Below are 16,357 nucleotides of genomic sequence, written 5' to 3' on the forward strand. Positions count from 1 at the left end.
AAGACTCAGCGGCGCTGCCGTACTGTTCTGCCTGGGCGGGATTCTGACTCAGAGGCTTTCAGTCATAATCCCACAGATGGTAGCTTCTCCCCATTAGCTCCTCAGCCAAGCACAGAGTGTTTTTAAATCTTTCTCCAGGTGATTGTAATGTGCAGTCAAGGTTAAGAATCATTGCATTTAGGTGGAGGGCTGATAGGAGAGCTTTATAACCAGGGAGAGTTAACAACCTTCTAAGACAGTTATTACTAAATAATAGAATAAAATAAGAAGGAAACTGAGGACAGGTATAGACTGAAAAGACACTTGAGGAACATACGGACCAAATGCAATGCGTCAATCTTGTCTGGGATCATACTCACATAAACCAAATTGTAACAAGACATCTTTGTGACAAGGGGGGAATTCAAAACAGGACTAAGGATTATGTTATTCAGGAATCAATACCAATTCTGTTAGATGTGACAATGGCCTTGTAGTTATGTAGAAAAATAAAAATTAACCCAAAAGAATGGAAAAGAAACTTGTACATGAATGTTCATAGCAGCCCTAGTTACAATCACCAAATTGTGAAAACAACCCAGATGACCATGAACTCATGAATGGATAAAGAAAGGTGGGACATCCATACAATGGAATATTATTCCATCATAAAAAGGAATGAAGTTCTGATACATGCTATGACATTGACAAGTCTTGAAAACATCCTGCCAAGTGAAAGGAGCCAGGCACAAAGTCCACATATTTATGATTCCATGTCTATGAAATCTCCAGGATAGGCAAACCTATAAAGACAGAAAGTAAATTAATGGTTACCAGGGGCAGTGGGGAGTGGGAAATGGGGAGGGACAGCTTAATGGATTAAAGGTTTCTTTTCGGAGTGTTGAAATGTTCTAGAGCTATCAAGTCATATTCGCATAACACTGGGAATGTACTAAATGTCACTGGATCAATCATACACTTTAAGGTATTTCAAATGGTGAGTTTTATGTTATGTGTAGTTTACTTTTATAAAAAATATGGCAGGAGGACAGGCACAAAAGGAGAGTATACTAGCAAGGTGCTTTCTTCCTTCCTGCTTTGAACACAGATGCAATGCCTGGAGCTGCAATGGCCATTTTGGACCATGAGGCAAAAACCCAACAACCTAAAGAAAGGTAAGAGAGTGAAAAAAAAATAGAAAAATTCTGAAACTTTGATTACACTGTTGAGCTGACTACCGACCTCAAGATTCTTAACAATAGATGTCCTTGAAGTTTAGAATATTTTTTTAAGGTGGGAGGAGCTGCTTGTCATGAGGCGCTGCCAAGTGGAGTCACTGAGAGGTTGGGTGTGGGGACAGAGCCCCAGAAAGTGGTTTACAGGCTCTTGGCCTCACATGGAGGGGTGCTGGCTTGGGTAGTAGATGGCCGTCAGCTGTGGCTGATTGGCCGTCAGCTGTAGCCAGTTGGCCAATTGGCCGCTAGTATAACTGCTGCGGCTACCGAGGAGAGCCAAGGAGAGCCGAGCAGAGCGGAGGAGAGCAGAGGAGAGTCATCTGTTGGTTGGCAGAGAAACGGACAGCAGGTCGCACGTCCAGTGAACCCAGTCTCCAGTGAGACCATAGTGGTATGACTCCCCTACCTATGGCTCCGTGGGTGTTCCTTTTTGGCCTCACCATATTCTGTGTTCTTGTGTGGGGAGCGGAAGCAGAGACCCCGCAGGCCGCCGCGCAGGACAAATGGCTCAGCGAGCAGGGTCTCCCGCACGACAAATGGCGCAGCGAGCAGGGTGTCCCGCACGACATTGGGCTAAGGAGTGAGGAGGACTCAAGTCTTTTCAACCTGCATGGAGAGAAGTGAGGAAATGCAGGGAGGCATAAAAAGCAGTTTTCTGAGTTAAGAAGGAACGATGTTGCAATGCTAGGGAGACACTGAGGGCAAAATCTCCCATTTTGCACATGACTCTGTCCATGCCCAATCCCAGACTGGCATTGCCTTTATCCTCCATCCTCAAACCCTTGCTTTCTCTCTCTACACAAAATCTTCACCCAGAGGTGAGATCACTTGTCTGAAGTCCCACAACCAGCAAGGAGTGAAAGAAGTTGAAAAGAGATGTATTTTTCTTTCTTCCTTATTTCTTTGAAAAGTGTCATGTCACCAAGCTACAGATGGTGACTCACTTGACTATATTAAAAAAAAGTCTCAGTGACCAGAAGTGGTTCCATGGGGATGTCCTGGGATCCCATATTGCTTTCTCGTGATCCGAGGTGATCTGGAAAGATGAAGTTCTCAAATTTGGCCACATGGTGTCACTGTTGAAAAAGAAGTCACTGTGTCCCCTGGTTCAAGGCAGGCAGTGAGGTTCTTGCTGAATTCTCTTTGCTTGAAAGTGAATTATCTTGATTAAGTCAAAACAGGATCATGGCACTTTCTCTTTCTCTTCCATGCATAAGGCAAAAATTAAAATAAAAGGACGGTGGTAGATATTTCTAGGGCTCTCCTTCCATTCCTGAACACAGGATTTTATACGAATGAAATTTTGTTCACGTTTTAATGATCTGAATGGACTTTTGCAGGTTAGGCAGATGCATATAAAATATAAATGGGCCTCAGTGAAAGGACTTCTGAAACATCTATTTCTAACTTTGAAATGCCTTTATATATTAATAGCCACCAGGACCTGCTCTTTGTAAAATGGATTATCAGGGAAGTTTTCCGAACTCACTTGATCCACCCACACCTTCACGGCCCCACAGCATCCAGAATCAGCTGTGGTAGTGAAATGTCAAAATGCAATTCTAAAAAAGTAAACTGGCTGAGGTTTGTTTGTACAGAAGCAGGACAAAAATGGCCCGGATCCCATCGCTCTTAGTCGTGCCCACGTGAAATACTAAGGTGTGGACCTCTGAGACTTCTAGTCTGAAATGTCGCTGGGATAGCTGGTGTTGCATTAGCTGATTTCACCGCAGAGATGGTGTCCGAGCACTCCGTCCTCGGCGTGGGTGGCCCTAGCAGCTGACCCACAACAGTGACATGATGTGATGGCTGATGACTAGGTCCTCCCTAAACTTCATCAGGATGACATTTCTTGATCTTGCTAGAAGGGGCTAATCAAACCCAACCAACCCCTAATTTAGCTGTCAAAGGCTAAAGCTCTTCCAGGATCCAAGACCCCTTGACCTGGGGTTCAACCATGTGACTTGCTTAAACAGCAGATGGCAGGCTCACAGTAATGTGCACAAAGGCTTGAAGAGCCACTATTGGTTTTATCACAGTAAGAACACATCCAACAAGCCTCGTGGTCCCAGGTGGCCTCGTGCAGACAGCGCGTGCTCATTGACTCGGATGCTGCCTGGCTTGTCCAGTCTCTAGCCCTGGAGATTCTCAAGATGCCACTTCTGCCTTGTTGGTGGTGGAATCACCAGCCCCGCTGCAGGCAAAGAGATGCCCCCACTCTCCATAGGAACAGTGTCACTATGGGATGAATTGAGTCCCCTCCTTCAAATTTATATTGAAACACGAACCACCAAAACTCAGGATGTGACTGGAGATAGGATTTTTCAAGGGGTAATTCAATCAAAACGAGGCCATCAAAGTGGGCCCTAATCCAATCTGACTGGTGTCCCATCAGAGGAAGAAATTTGGACAAACACTTGTCACCAGGGTGCATATGCAGAGACCAAGTGAGGTGACCATGTATAAGCCAAGCAGAGGCCTCAAGAAACCAAACCGGCCGACACCTTGATCTCGGACTTCCAGGCTCCAGAACTGTGTGAAAGTAAATGTCTGTTGTGGCAGCCACTTGATCTATGGTGTTTTGTTTTGGCAGCCGGGGCAGACTAATAAAAGTGTCAGAGACTTTGCGGTCACAGCAAAATGTACTTGAACAAATGATCTTGGAGTCTAGGTCTCATTTAAATTCATGTCACCACTGTGTGTTTCCAAATGCATAACCTCAGAGCTGCTATAAAGTGCTTATTAATTAGCAAGGCACCTGGCACGAGAGCTCAATACCTGGCAACTGCTTTCCTGGAGCTGGGGGGAGGGGCGGTTTCCAGGGGTAAAATGGACACGCAGACACAGGCACACTTTGTTAAACGCATTCAATATTTATTGAATTGTGAACTGTTGCAAACATGGCTGAAAACTGAGACACACTCATCCGGATCCCTCTCTTGGTTCCCCCTTGAAAAGGAAGCCTGGAGCAGGATCACCCCAAAGCTCAGAGGGGAGACAGGGAGACATGGGGGAGTAGAGGGTGATGGTGAAAGGTAGGGAGAGGAAAGAGCAGGTCCAGTGTGCACAGCTGGATTACGGGGAGACACACACACACAGGCAAAGACCAGAGTTGTTGATCTCTGCCCCGCCGACGGCTGCAAAAACATCAGGGAAAGACCCGGCCTCCATGAGACATTTTAGTCCATCCCGTCATGAAGCATCTGCCGAGAGGGGCTGGGCCAAGGTCACTGGACTGCAGAGAAAAGAGGTGGGGAACGGGGTCAGCTTGCATGCAGAGAGGCCGGGATGGGGCCTGTGATAAAGGGAAGAGCAGTAAAGAAGTGGGAGAAATGCAATCCCAGGGAGAAACTGAGGCACAAAGAAAGTGGGATGCCCATGAGGGAATAAGTCTAACCCAACAAGGCAAGCAAGGTGGATCAAGATTGAATTCTCGGGGCGGCCGGATGGCTCAGTTGGTTAGAGCGCGAGCTCTGAACCATAGGGTTGCTGGTTCGATTCCCACATGGGCCAGTGAACTGCGCCCTCCACAACTAGATTGAAGGCAGTGAGCTGCCGCTGAGCTTCTAGAGGGGCGGCCAGATGGCTCAGTTGGTGAGAGCACGAGCTCTCAACAACAAGGTTCCCGGTTCGATTTCCACATGGGATGGTGGGCTGCGCCCCAATTAGAAAAAAAAAAAAAAAAAGATTGAATTCTCACTCGAGTCTGTCGTGAGAAACTGATGAGGAAAATGAGGCCCCTACTGTGGAAGCACTGATGGGTGGCCCCCAGCAGTCTTACAGAAAGCCTGATGCACATGCCCCCCGGGGAAGGTCAGTTTCCAGAGAAGCCATTACAATTGAAACTGGTTTCTTAGACACCCCCGGTCGGCCCACTCCAGCTCAGAGCTCTTCACTTAGAGCTCGTTACCAACTGATTAGGTAGGACTCACTTCACCCAAAGAAGGGTCTGCCTTTGCCCCTAGCTAATTGGGAATAACCTCGAAGCCCTTAGAATATCCTGCCTGGAAAGAATGTCTTGGTTTACCTGGGGTCTGGGGACACAGCCGCTCATCTATGCTAACAATGTGATAGATGGTGGGGCCCTGGCCGAGGTAGCAGCTCCTGACCTCCAAAGGGGCTGGAGACTAAGGTCAGCCACACCGGCAGTCAGCCACGCCTATGGGACTGACCCCCAATAAAAACCCTGGACACCAAGGCTCCGTGGCCTTTCCCTGTTGGCAATACTCTGTGCGTGTTGTTGCATACCACTGCTGGGAGGATTAAGTGCGATCCACGTGACTTCACTGGGAGACACAACCGGAAGCTAACGCCTGGTCTCTCTGCCCTGTGCACCTCTTCCCTTCACTCTAATAAACCATAACCATGGGTGTAAGAGCTGTGCCGAGTTCTATAAGTCCTAGCGAGTCACCGAACCCGAGGGTGGTCTTGGGGACCTCTGAAATTGCACTCACAAAACATGCAAAATAGAATCACTCTTCTCTCTCCCTTCTCTTACGTCAATCCCATTTGCGCTTCTGTTGGGTGAAATCATCCACTAATGGAACTCTAGAATCCAAGTAAGCCTCGCGCTAATTTAAGCAAATGCCTCTGAGTTACTGACAGTTTGGCAGAGGCAAATGGTGTGTTTATGCAAGTGATGGGTTCCATTTGAGTCATTAATAACTCAAGTCCCACAGGGGTGGGACCTCCACCCCCACCCTCCTTACAGCAACACTGTCCACAATTTATTCAGCTCCTACTGCTTTGGAATTACATGATTCTTGATTTGTCCTTTAGTTTGGGGAGACTCACTTCATTTCAGACCCACACGAGGCAAGACATTTGTATTTTTGCATTGCATTAACTGAAATTTGCATGTCCAAATTCACACTGAACGTGACCTCGTTCTGTTCTAGCAAAGCACTCTAAGAAATGGAACTCGAGTTTAAAGCATTTGAGAACCAGTTTTCTGGTGCAAAGCATGCTGTGAGCTGGTATCGGGGTGCACAGTATATGGGGATAAGATATTTATTTCCAGAACCCTGTGCAGCGGGAGCTGGCACTCAAGTTTGGAGGGTGGTATACAGTGCTTCTAGGCTCTTGAGGGTCAGGAGCCAGAACTTGGTGCCCAGTTCTAGAACAGGTTGGGTTTGGGGCTCATCTGGAACATATTGGCTTGAAATCAGGCTCAGAAGGTGCTAAAAAGCAGTTCTACAATCCTGAGACTAATATGGAAATTGCTACTTGTTCTGGAATGAATTGGGTTGGAAATGAGTACTTAGGTTCAGAGTACATTACGAACTAGGAATCAATTCTAGGGTTTAGGAGCTGGGCCCTCCTCACCTCTGCCTTCAGGGCACATTAGTCCTGAGCCAAGGCGGCTTTGATGGCAGCCACCAGCTTCAGAAACTTGCTTTCTGTGTCCACGTAGCCATCGCCTCTCTGGGGATGAGACAAACAGGGAAGGAGTGAGCTGGGACCAAAATACCTGCTCCAACCCTACCCCCTGCTAGCCCAAAACCAAGGTGAGATGGATAGACAGACATACCTTCTTGGAGTGAACCAACTTCCCTGCTACCATCACTTCAAAGAACCCAGTAACCTGGGGAGTCCCCTCGCCACACTAGAGAGAGGAAGACACATTGAAGGGGCTGAGATGCTTTCATGGAGACACTCACCCTTCCCCAGGGAACAGAGAATGTGGGTAGAGGGCGGGGCTGACCCACACCACCCCCACTGCCATCCATGGATAAACAATGTGACGCATGTGATTCCCACCCTCCGTGTCCCCAGTCCCCAAGACTCACAATGTCCAGGCGTCCGGGGAACTCATCTTCTAACTTCTTCTTGAGCTGAAGATACTGAAAAGGAGGGTGGGAGGGCACAACAGGGGTCAAGAAAGGCCAAGCCAGCTAGCCCTCCTCCCCCATCTTCCAGGAACACCTCTTGGCTGGCGGCTATGCTTACCTTGGGCTTGTAGCCTCAAGCGCCACTGGTGGGAGAAGAGTCCAAGAAGGTAGGGCCAGGGAGAGAGGGGGAGGGTGGGCATGCAGGGAGAGGCAGGCACCCGGCAGAGATGGAGGGAAGCAGGAGGGAGCCAGTAAGAAATTAAGGACAGTGATGATAAAACCAAGGAGCAGACAGACACCCTCAAGAGAGAGAAAAGACACACGCCCAGTGACATGGGGAGGCAGGGACAGAGGAAGGAGGACAGCCACACAAGGAAAAACAACACAGAACAAGAGACAAGGGACAGAGGTGGGGTGCAGAGAAAGGGGGCGACAAGAAGACAGGTATGAGAGAAGTGGGTTAGCAAGAGAACTGCAGAAACAGCACCCATCCCTCCCCCTGGCCCACCCCGCACCCACGCACCCACCCACAGCCGTGGGGGAATCTGATTCCCAAGGCCCTCCCAGTCCTGAGGAAATCAAACACCTCTCCAGCTCCCATTACAGACTAATTTGGGACTGGAATCTGGTGCACAGGTCTCTGGGGTCCACAAAATGTCACTCCACCCTCTGCTTTAGCAAGGGGACATTTCTAACACTGAGACAGATCTGGGCCTTTCAAAAAAACCCCATTGCCCTGGTGGGCTGGGCGTTTCACATATATGACAGTCAGCGGGCCCAGACTCAAGTTACCTGTGACCTGCAGTCTGCACCTCAAGATCGAGCTAAGATCCCCTTCCCTCAAGCAATTTCTGGGAGGGAAAATTCACTGAACGTGTATTTACATGCCAACACAGCACTAGGTGCCAGGAAATAAAACAGTCAACAAGAAAAAGTCCCCTGCCTTCCTGGGGCTTTTTCACTAGCAGGGACATTAGATCAAACGTGGGAAACACGGACACACAGCACTCCATCCCCGATAACTATTAGGATCACACTCTACCCTTCTACAGATGGTGAAACTGAGGCCAGAAAAGGAATACGTTTAGTAGCAAGGGGCAACCACTGTATTCATTCCTTTCCAAATCTTCCCCGGAATATTCTCGAACTTTCTCGACTCTCGGTCCCCACCCCGCGACTGTTCATGATACTGGGGAAAGGGACACCAGGCGTTGGCGGAGGCTCCTCTCCCATTACCAATCTGACCCCACCCGCTCCCCGGGAGTTCCGAGGCTTCAAATGGCCACACCCGTGTCTCAGGCCTACCTTTTGTAACCTGAGATATCTATAAGGTCACAAACTGGGGAGCGGGATCAACGCTCTCTATTCCTCGCCCTCTCCCACGTCCACGCCACCCACACGGGAGGCCCTGTTCTCGTGGAGGGTCCCCATGGGTCCTGCCCCCGATGCCCCCACCCCCAGCGCCCACCGCCCAGCTCCATCCGTACGGAGGACGGGTCCGGGCGGGGACTTCTGGAGTCGTGCTTACCAATAAACGACTCGCACCGCGAGAGCCATTATTCGGGATCTTCGCATCCGCGACAGCGCGGACGCAACACGACGCTGTCCGCGGACGCGAGGAGTCTGCGCCGGGGTGGAAACGCCCACATGCAAGACAGACCTTGGCGTTCGACGGCGCGAACCAATGCCGGGGGGGGTCGGAAGGATGAAGTGTCCACAGCAGGATACTAGGAGCCCCCTACCCCGCCAGCCTGAGTCCCCCGCCCAAGGCACCCCTACTCCCCTTGGTGGGCCAGGGAGCGTCCCGACAGAGGGAGAACTCGGGAGAAGCCCTGCAAGTCCTCTCCTGACAGATCCCCCTCCGGGTCAGAATGGTACAGCCTCGTGGGGCGGGGTTCAGGGCCAACTGATCAAGGCTGGAAACAAAATTGCTAAGGAAACTGGTCGTTTCACTGTGTGGGCTGGGAGGGGGCGGCTCTTGGGCCCTTCTCCGGGGGTGCGGGCAAGGGGGCCGGGTCGGAAAAATTAGGGGCACGCAGGGGCGGGCTCGAGGGTTCCAGTGAGCGTGCCAGGTCCCCCAGCTCCCTTATTAAGGCCTAGCAGCTGGGCCCTGCGCCGTCTCATCGCCATTTGCAGTTCCCCCTTTTGAGACTTCCAACCCTCTCAAAGCTAAGGGTTCGTGGAAAGTGCTGGCAGCTGGCATCTGAGTTAAGGGGTTAGGGCGCAGACGTTTCTCTCTGAGCCTCAGTTTCCCCGTCTGGAAGATGGGTGTGCTGGCCTTCAGGAACTGTACTGCCTACCTACCTGCAGTCCCAGCTGTGGAGATACAGAGATAACAAAATAGACCAAGTTCTTGTCCTCCTGGGAGTGGTTTGGTGGGTGGGGCTAAGCTATAGGAAGCGACACGAAAATAGTACTGCCCTCCTGGGGTTAATGTGAGCGTCAAATAAGTTCATCCACACGGAAAGAACTAGAAGGCAAAGCGTCTGGCACATGGGGACAGCTCGATAAAGATTAGCTCTGTCCGAGGTTTTCCTGCCCCACATCTCAGGACAGGTGGCAGGCAAGGTACAAGTCCCACTCCGTCTCTGTTGCTGGCTGTGTGACCTCTGATCCTGGTGGTCTTGGGAGGATATGATGAGCCTGTGCTGTAGAACATTTAATGCAGCATCCCAGAAATAGAGACCTTCCAGGGGTTTCCAGGGCCCCCAGGACAAAACCCCAAACCTTAGCACCATCTGCCCCTACCTGGTTCCTTCTTGCCCTTTAGTGCCCCAGCCACACGAAACCACTGCAATCGCATCAGGGACTCATCCACTTTCCTGCCTCTGGGCCTTTGCACATGCTGTGTCGACGCTGTCCTGCTGTCTGATTCCTGCTTATTCTCCAGGAATCAGCTCCAACATATTCTAGGGAAATCTTTGTCTTCAGTGGAAAACTGCCTTCTCTAAATTACATCAGTATTTGTTTTCTAGGCTGTTGTCACAAAATATTTACTATAAACTGAGTGGCTTAAACCACAGAAATTTATCTCACAGTTCTAGAAAGCTGAACTCCAAGATCAAGGTGTCAGCAGGGTTGGTTCCATCTAGGAAAGAATCTGTTCCACACTTCTCTCCTAGCTTCTGGTGGTTTCCTGGCAACTTGCCACGTTCCTTGGCGTGTAGAAGCATCACCCCAATCTCTGCCTTCATCTTCACATGGCGTTCCCCCTGTGTGCATGTCTGTGTCCAAATTTCCCCGTTTCAAAAGGACACCAGCTGTGTCACATGACCAGTATGACCTCACCTTAACTCATTACCCTATTTCTAAATAAGGCCACATTCTGAGGTCCTAGGAATTAGAAATTCAACATAAGAATTTTGGGTGGGACAATTCAACCTGTAAGGTCATTCAGAGTTATCTAGTTCTATGGGATCTATTTTAAAATTCCGTAAGTTGTAGATAAGTGATAGCAGTGCAAAAATGATTCTCTACAGACACTCAAATGAATTCTGTCTGGCAGAGGGACAACCCTCTCCCACTGTCGTAGGCTGTTTGAGCTGCTATAACAAAACGCCACAGTATGGGTGGCTTATAAACAACAGAAATTGATTGGTCACAGGTCTGGAGGCTGGAAATCCAAGATCAAGGTGCCAGCCTCGTCCGGTGAGGGCTCTCTTTGTGGCTCACAGCCGGGCACCTCGCTGTGTCCTCACGTGGTGGAAGGGCTGAGGGCTCAGTCTGAGGCTCCGTTTCTGACAGCACTAATCCCATTGATGAGGGCTCCACCCTCTTGATTTAAGCACCTCCCACGGCCCCACCTCTTAATACCATCACCTTTGGGGATTAGCATTTCAACACATGAATTTGGGGAGGATGCAAACATTCAGACCATAGGATCTCCCAATGTTTTGCCTCCATTTGCATGTTCATTTCAATACTCCTGATCTATAAATGTGTCTGTCCTTTGATCTCTTTTGAACTGGTGTTAACGCCTCACAAAGATTGTCAAGCGTTTAACACGCATTCACTTTTAGATCTGTATGCGTCATGATTTTCCTTTTTGTTCCAAAAATTGTAACAATACCGTCCTCAAGGAAGGCCTCCCCAAGCCTCTCGGGCTGGGTCAGGGTCCCTTCTGGGCTCCCCCATCATTACCCCAAACCCTGGTAGTCACACACAGGTCTGTGCCCCCACAGTTGTTCCCAGCATACCCAGCAAGTGGCCGGGCTCAGGGCAGAAGCTCAAAGGATGTTTTGTTGACTAGCTTAGGGCTGAGAATTTGCCAGGCGCCTCAGAGAAGAAAGACACCCCCTTTTGCCACTGAGAACAAAGGGGTCTCTGTCGTCTAGAAGTAGGGGAGGCTGGAGGAATTAGTAATGACTTTTGGGCTGGATCTCTCTCTCTTTCTCTCTCTCTCTCTCTCTCTCTCTCACACACACACACAAACACACACACTCACACACACACAGACCAATGCTTACACACAAGTGCTCACCCTCTTTATATAAATATTTACTAAATATTTTCTTTGGCTACACTATTGCACATCCAGACAAAGCACAACCCAGTCAGAGACACAACAACATAACACTCACCTCTATTCTGCCACACACTGACACAACAGCACACCAGGCTCTCAATAGACAACAGCCTAGCCAGAGCCACAACATTCACACCTGCAAATGCACAACACAATGTTAGCCACCTCCATCTGGCCAACATGGTGGGACACACAATTGTACCCCAGGCAAACAATAGTACAACACACACACACACACACACACACACACACACACAGCTAAGGGCAGGACAGCTCACCCGGAGATGCAAGCTTACAGGGACACACAATTACAAAGCACACACTGCAGAACTCGGTCACAGGCGTTGCTACACAAAAGCACAGCTGCACGCACAGATGTGATCACTGAAGCCCATCAGCATGGCCCCCCCACCGCAGCACACAGCAATACACCTGCCCCCAAGACACACAACTGCACAATAATACAGTAACAATATAACATACCGTCGTGCCAAGCACAAGATACGCAGTGAGATTATACAACCACATTGCTATGCTTGGAGGCAGACGCTGGCACACAACGGTGCAGCTACACACACACACACCTTTGGCATTCTGCATATCTTACTTATTCCCATTTTTTGATGCCGCTAGAATGTGCACTCCGTGTTTTTCTATTTTTCCCCCCTTCCTGGTATGTGCCCAGCATCTAAAGCGGTGAGTGGCATGTGGCAGGCAGTCAGTGAATACTTGTCAGATAAATGCACCTTTAAGAAAATATTTGGTTTATTGTTGAGTCACTTATATCATCGGCTACCAGTGCGAACATCACTAATTTTCACAATAACCATCTTTAAAATAACATACCATTTATTAGAACGTTCACAAACATTCAAAACAATTGAATCTTGTAAAAGCCCTATGAGAAACGGGAAAGCAGTCATTCCTCAGCGCCAGGAGAATTCTTATCTTCTTCTCACTGCTTATCTCTTTCCAGACAAGTCCCAGGCGCTTAGAATTCAGGCAAGTTGGGGTGGGGTGAGGGGGCGTCATTTCCTTCCAGACTAGCCCTTGGCTGATAAGAAGCCGATTTGCATCCTTAAAGGGGAAACGCATATTTCTGATTTTAAAATAGGGCATATAGGCTCTTCTTCCACTGGCGACAGATTTGTTCAAAGACCACCCAAGTTCCTATCAGGCCTCTTCCGTTTACACGGGGCAAACTGTGCTACTGACACAGGTGCATGCGTGTGTAGGTGGCAGGGATCTGGTGGGACCTATTCTGGTGAATATGGTATCTGAAGGAACTAGGGCAAGCATTTGGGTACAGGCTACACTGAGGAATAGTTACCTGCAGGAGCCTTGGAGCATTCAGTGGTGCTGGTGACAGGAGTATTTACTCAGATTTCACCTCCTCAGTGAGACCTTCCCTTGACTGTCCCCTTTTGTTTTTTTATTTACTTTTTCTTACACAGTAAAGCTCACAAATCTTAGGTGTACAACTCGGTGAATTTTCATATGTATAACACCATTTAAACACCTTCCAGGTCAAAATATAGATCATTTCATCCTCCCTGTCAATTCCCCCACAAGGGGCACAACTATCCTGACCTATATCACCATACATTAGCTTGGCCTGTTCTACAACTTCATAGACACAGAATCACAAACATGCACTCTTTCTGTCTGGATGGATGGATGGGTGGATGCGTGCGTGGATAAGTGGATGCATGGATGGAGCCCAGATGGATAAATGGGGTGGAATGATGCCTGCCAGCTCTTAGGGGTTCTGGGTAAGGCCTCAGCCTGGCACTGGAGGAAGGCACAGGGTGGTAGGGTGGGGCAGTGGGGGAATCAGGGGTGAGGCCTGACACCCCTTGCCCCCAGCAAAGTGACAAGGACCTGTAGTGCAGCTGTCTTCGCACCTACTGGCCTTGCCCCCACTGTGCCCTACACATGCCCCTCACGGGCAGGGACCCCTGTCCGTTGTACCCTCCCACTGGCCCTCACCCTTCAACTCTCCCCCACCTATCAGATCCTGGACCCCCGTGCCAGTCCGCACTCCCCCTCCACCAGGCCGAGGTCCTGGTCCTGGTCCAGGCCCGACGGGAGGGACGTTGTAATCAGTGTGGATGTATTACATCAAATCCCATCCACTGCGTCAGACCTTCAAACCCTAACCCGCAGCCCCCAGGCCCTCAGAAGCCTCTCTAGGTCGGCCTAGGGAGGCGTCTCCTCGGATCTCCCTCCACCCGGTCTAGCTTTTATCCCGCCTGCTGCAGTGTGGCCCTTTGATGGGTCCTGAGTGGCGGTGAACTGGGAGTTACGGTGGCGCAGGAAGCTCCCAGGCCGGCGGGTTCCTGGGCGCGGGCTCTTGGCGCCCCCTGGCGGCCATCATCTCTCTCGCATATGTATTCGCTTCCCCTTGAACTTGGGAGACGCTCCATTTGACTGTCTACATCCGGAACGTTAATGTTCATGCAGGATGCCAGGCGGCGCCACGAGACCGCTCTCCACACGGTCACCAGAGGGTACCCCCCGGATACCCGGGGTAGTTATCAGCAATCCATCCCCTGACCCGATCTCCTGCCCACCTTTCCTCTCTCCTGGGGGTAATTCCAACCTTGCGGGTTGCGGGGGTGGGGTTGGGGGTTGGGGGTGGCGGGAGTGGTTCATCCGCCTCCCTGGTCTGCCCCACCCCCTTCTGGGTGCTTCTGCCGTATCCCCTTTGCTGCCCCCCCGCCTCAACCCTCCCTCTCATCTCCCTGTCTTTTGTCCACACTCAGCTCCTAGTACCCACTCCCACTGCTTCAGATGCCCCCTAACCACACGCTGCCCACCCCAGTCTCTCCCTGGCCAGTCCCCTGATCTCCAACTCCTGTGTCCAGCCACTTCCTTTACCTCACCTCATAGGCAGCTCATGTTTAATCCTGCCAAAGTCCAATCCGAATTTCTCTGCCCCAAACCCGCTCTTGCTTGAGTTGTCCCCATCTCAGTTGACCTGTTTTTAATTCATGCCTCATTCACTCACTCAGTTTCCATTCATTCTCTGTCTCCCTCTTCATCTCCCCACCAGCCAGGGAGGTGTAAGAACTTTACTTTCTGGAACTTGTGTTCCCAAAACCATCTATGCTCCATCTCAGTATCGGGAATCTCCACCCATCCAAGTTTTCTGCCCAGAAACCTCCCTGGTGCCATCTCTGATCTCCCTCCACCCACCCCACCGCCCTCTCACACCCACACGCCGCCTCTCAGCCAGTCTGTGCATTCCACCTTCAAAACTGTCCAGAATCTGATCATTTCTCACCTCCCCTGATTGCGCCCTTGGTCCAGCACCATCATCTCCCGCCTGGACTATGGCAGCTGCTTTCTTGCTGGGCTCCGCACTTAGTCTCCTGCCCCCTATTGTCTGTTCCTCATCCGCGGCCAGAGGGACTCTCTCCTCACGCGGTCCCCATGACACTGCACCATCTAACCCCAGTTTGTCATGGGCCTCACCTCCCATACTCTCTTCTTGGTTCCCTTGGCTGCAGGCAAGTGCTTCCCAACCCCAGGGACTTTGTACTGGCTATTCTCTCCACCTGGAAATGTGTTCCCTGCGATAGCCACATGGCTGCCTCCCTCACTTTATTCCAGTCTCTGCTCAAATGTCAACTATCAGGAGGGGACTCAGTAGTTTGGTTTAGTACCTGGGTGGGTGAGGGGGCGTGGGGACAAACTGAAGGACTATTGCAAAGGGAGAATGAACGTGACGTGGGTGGAATCTCAAGTCTGGGCAAGTCACTCCCCTTCTCTGGGCTTCAGGATCGTCAGCTGGTAAAAAGGGGATTACAACAGCAGTTACCTCACTGGGACCAGAACGAGGACGTGGGACAGAGACAGCGACTGCTTTCTACAAATGGAATAAATGTTAATGATTTAAATGACATTGTCATTAAAGGAAAGGGAGGAATCCATGATGTTGCCAGGTTTCTGGCCTGGCGGACTTATGTGAGTGTCGCGCCAGAGTCTGGTCAAAGGATTTTAGGTCATCAGTCAACCCCACCCCCCAAACATGTGGGGCAAGTAAAGCACAAAGGGGTGGAGGCTGCTATCTTGTTCATGAAAGGCTGGGCTCTCCAAGTGAAACAGAGAAAGTTCTGGCTGGACCCTGACTCTAGGCAAGTCTGTGTGGTCTTGGCTAAATCCCTTGTCTTCTCTGGGCCACCATCGCTTCTGCTGGCAAACACTGCCAAAATGTCAACTTTTCACAGTGGTTTAGTTTCATTCCGACCTCGGAAAGCTCTTAGATTTAAAAATGTTTTTCCTGAATGTAAAAGCAGGGTATGGTAGTTGTGGGGAAGGATTGGAACTTAAATAGAAACCACTCCAGGTGTTTTGAACAGGAAGGGATTTAATATGGAGAATGGGTGCTTACAAAATCATGGGCAGTGGACTCTGGGGTGGGCCCTCAGGAATGAGACTCAGAACGAGCACAGAACCCATCCACTCAGCTGCCGCTGGCACCCCTGAGTTCAAGAATACCCAGTCCTGGCTGTGACCCTGGACCACTTCTGTCATCCACGTTCCTGGAGGGAGTCTAACTGCTGAAACCTGTTCTGTGTCCAGAATCCAGCTGCAAGGGCATCTGGGCAATGCAGTGGCTGCTCCAGCCTCTGCTGCGAGGAGGGTGGGTGGAGGTTAGCCAGGCCCACCTAGTGGCCGGGGGAGAAATGGGGAAGAGACAGAAAAGCGGATGTAAGGAAGAGGTTAACAATCCACCATCATTCACCGTCTGAGCGCGGTCCCTCTTAACTCCAGTGTAACCC

At 50.3% G+C, this 16,357-nt stretch overlaps 1 protein-coding gene across 2 annotated transcripts; it reads right to left on the reverse strand.

Annotated features, from left to right (window-relative positions):
• Nucleotides 1-4,064: 4,064 nt before the first annotated feature.
• Nucleotides 4,065-8,725, reverse strand: SELENOW (selenoprotein W). Of its 2 annotated transcripts, none has more exons than XM_019752670.2 (6): nucleotides 8,574-8,725; nucleotides 7,164-7,188; nucleotides 7,004-7,057; nucleotides 6,745-6,819; nucleotides 6,540-6,638; nucleotides 4,065-4,509 (listed from the first exon to the last, which is right to left on the reverse strand). In XM_019752670.2, the coding sequence occupies exons 1-5, from the start codon at nucleotides 8,618-8,620 to the stop codon at nucleotides 6,558-6,560; spliced, it is 282 nt and encodes a 93-aa protein (XP_019608229.2). In that variant the 5' UTR covers nucleotides 8,621-8,725; the 3' UTR covers nucleotides 4,065-4,509; nucleotides 6,540-6,557. The 2 variants fall into 2 exon arrangements, with proteins under 2 accessions (XP_019608229.2, XP_019608228.2); XM_019752669.2 differs by having other exon boundaries at nucleotides 4,065-4,449; nucleotides 8,574-8,723.
• Between the last annotated feature and the right edge of the window lie 7,632 nt (nucleotides 8,726-16,357).

The sequence above is a fragment of the Rhinolophus sinicus genome, linkage group LG11 (genome assembly GCF_036562045.2).
Source record: "Rhinolophus sinicus isolate RSC01 linkage group LG11, ASM3656204v1, whole genome shotgun sequence".
In the NCBI taxonomy this organism is placed as follows: domain Eukaryota; kingdom Metazoa; phylum Chordata; class Mammalia; order Chiroptera; family Rhinolophidae; genus Rhinolophus; species Rhinolophus sinicus.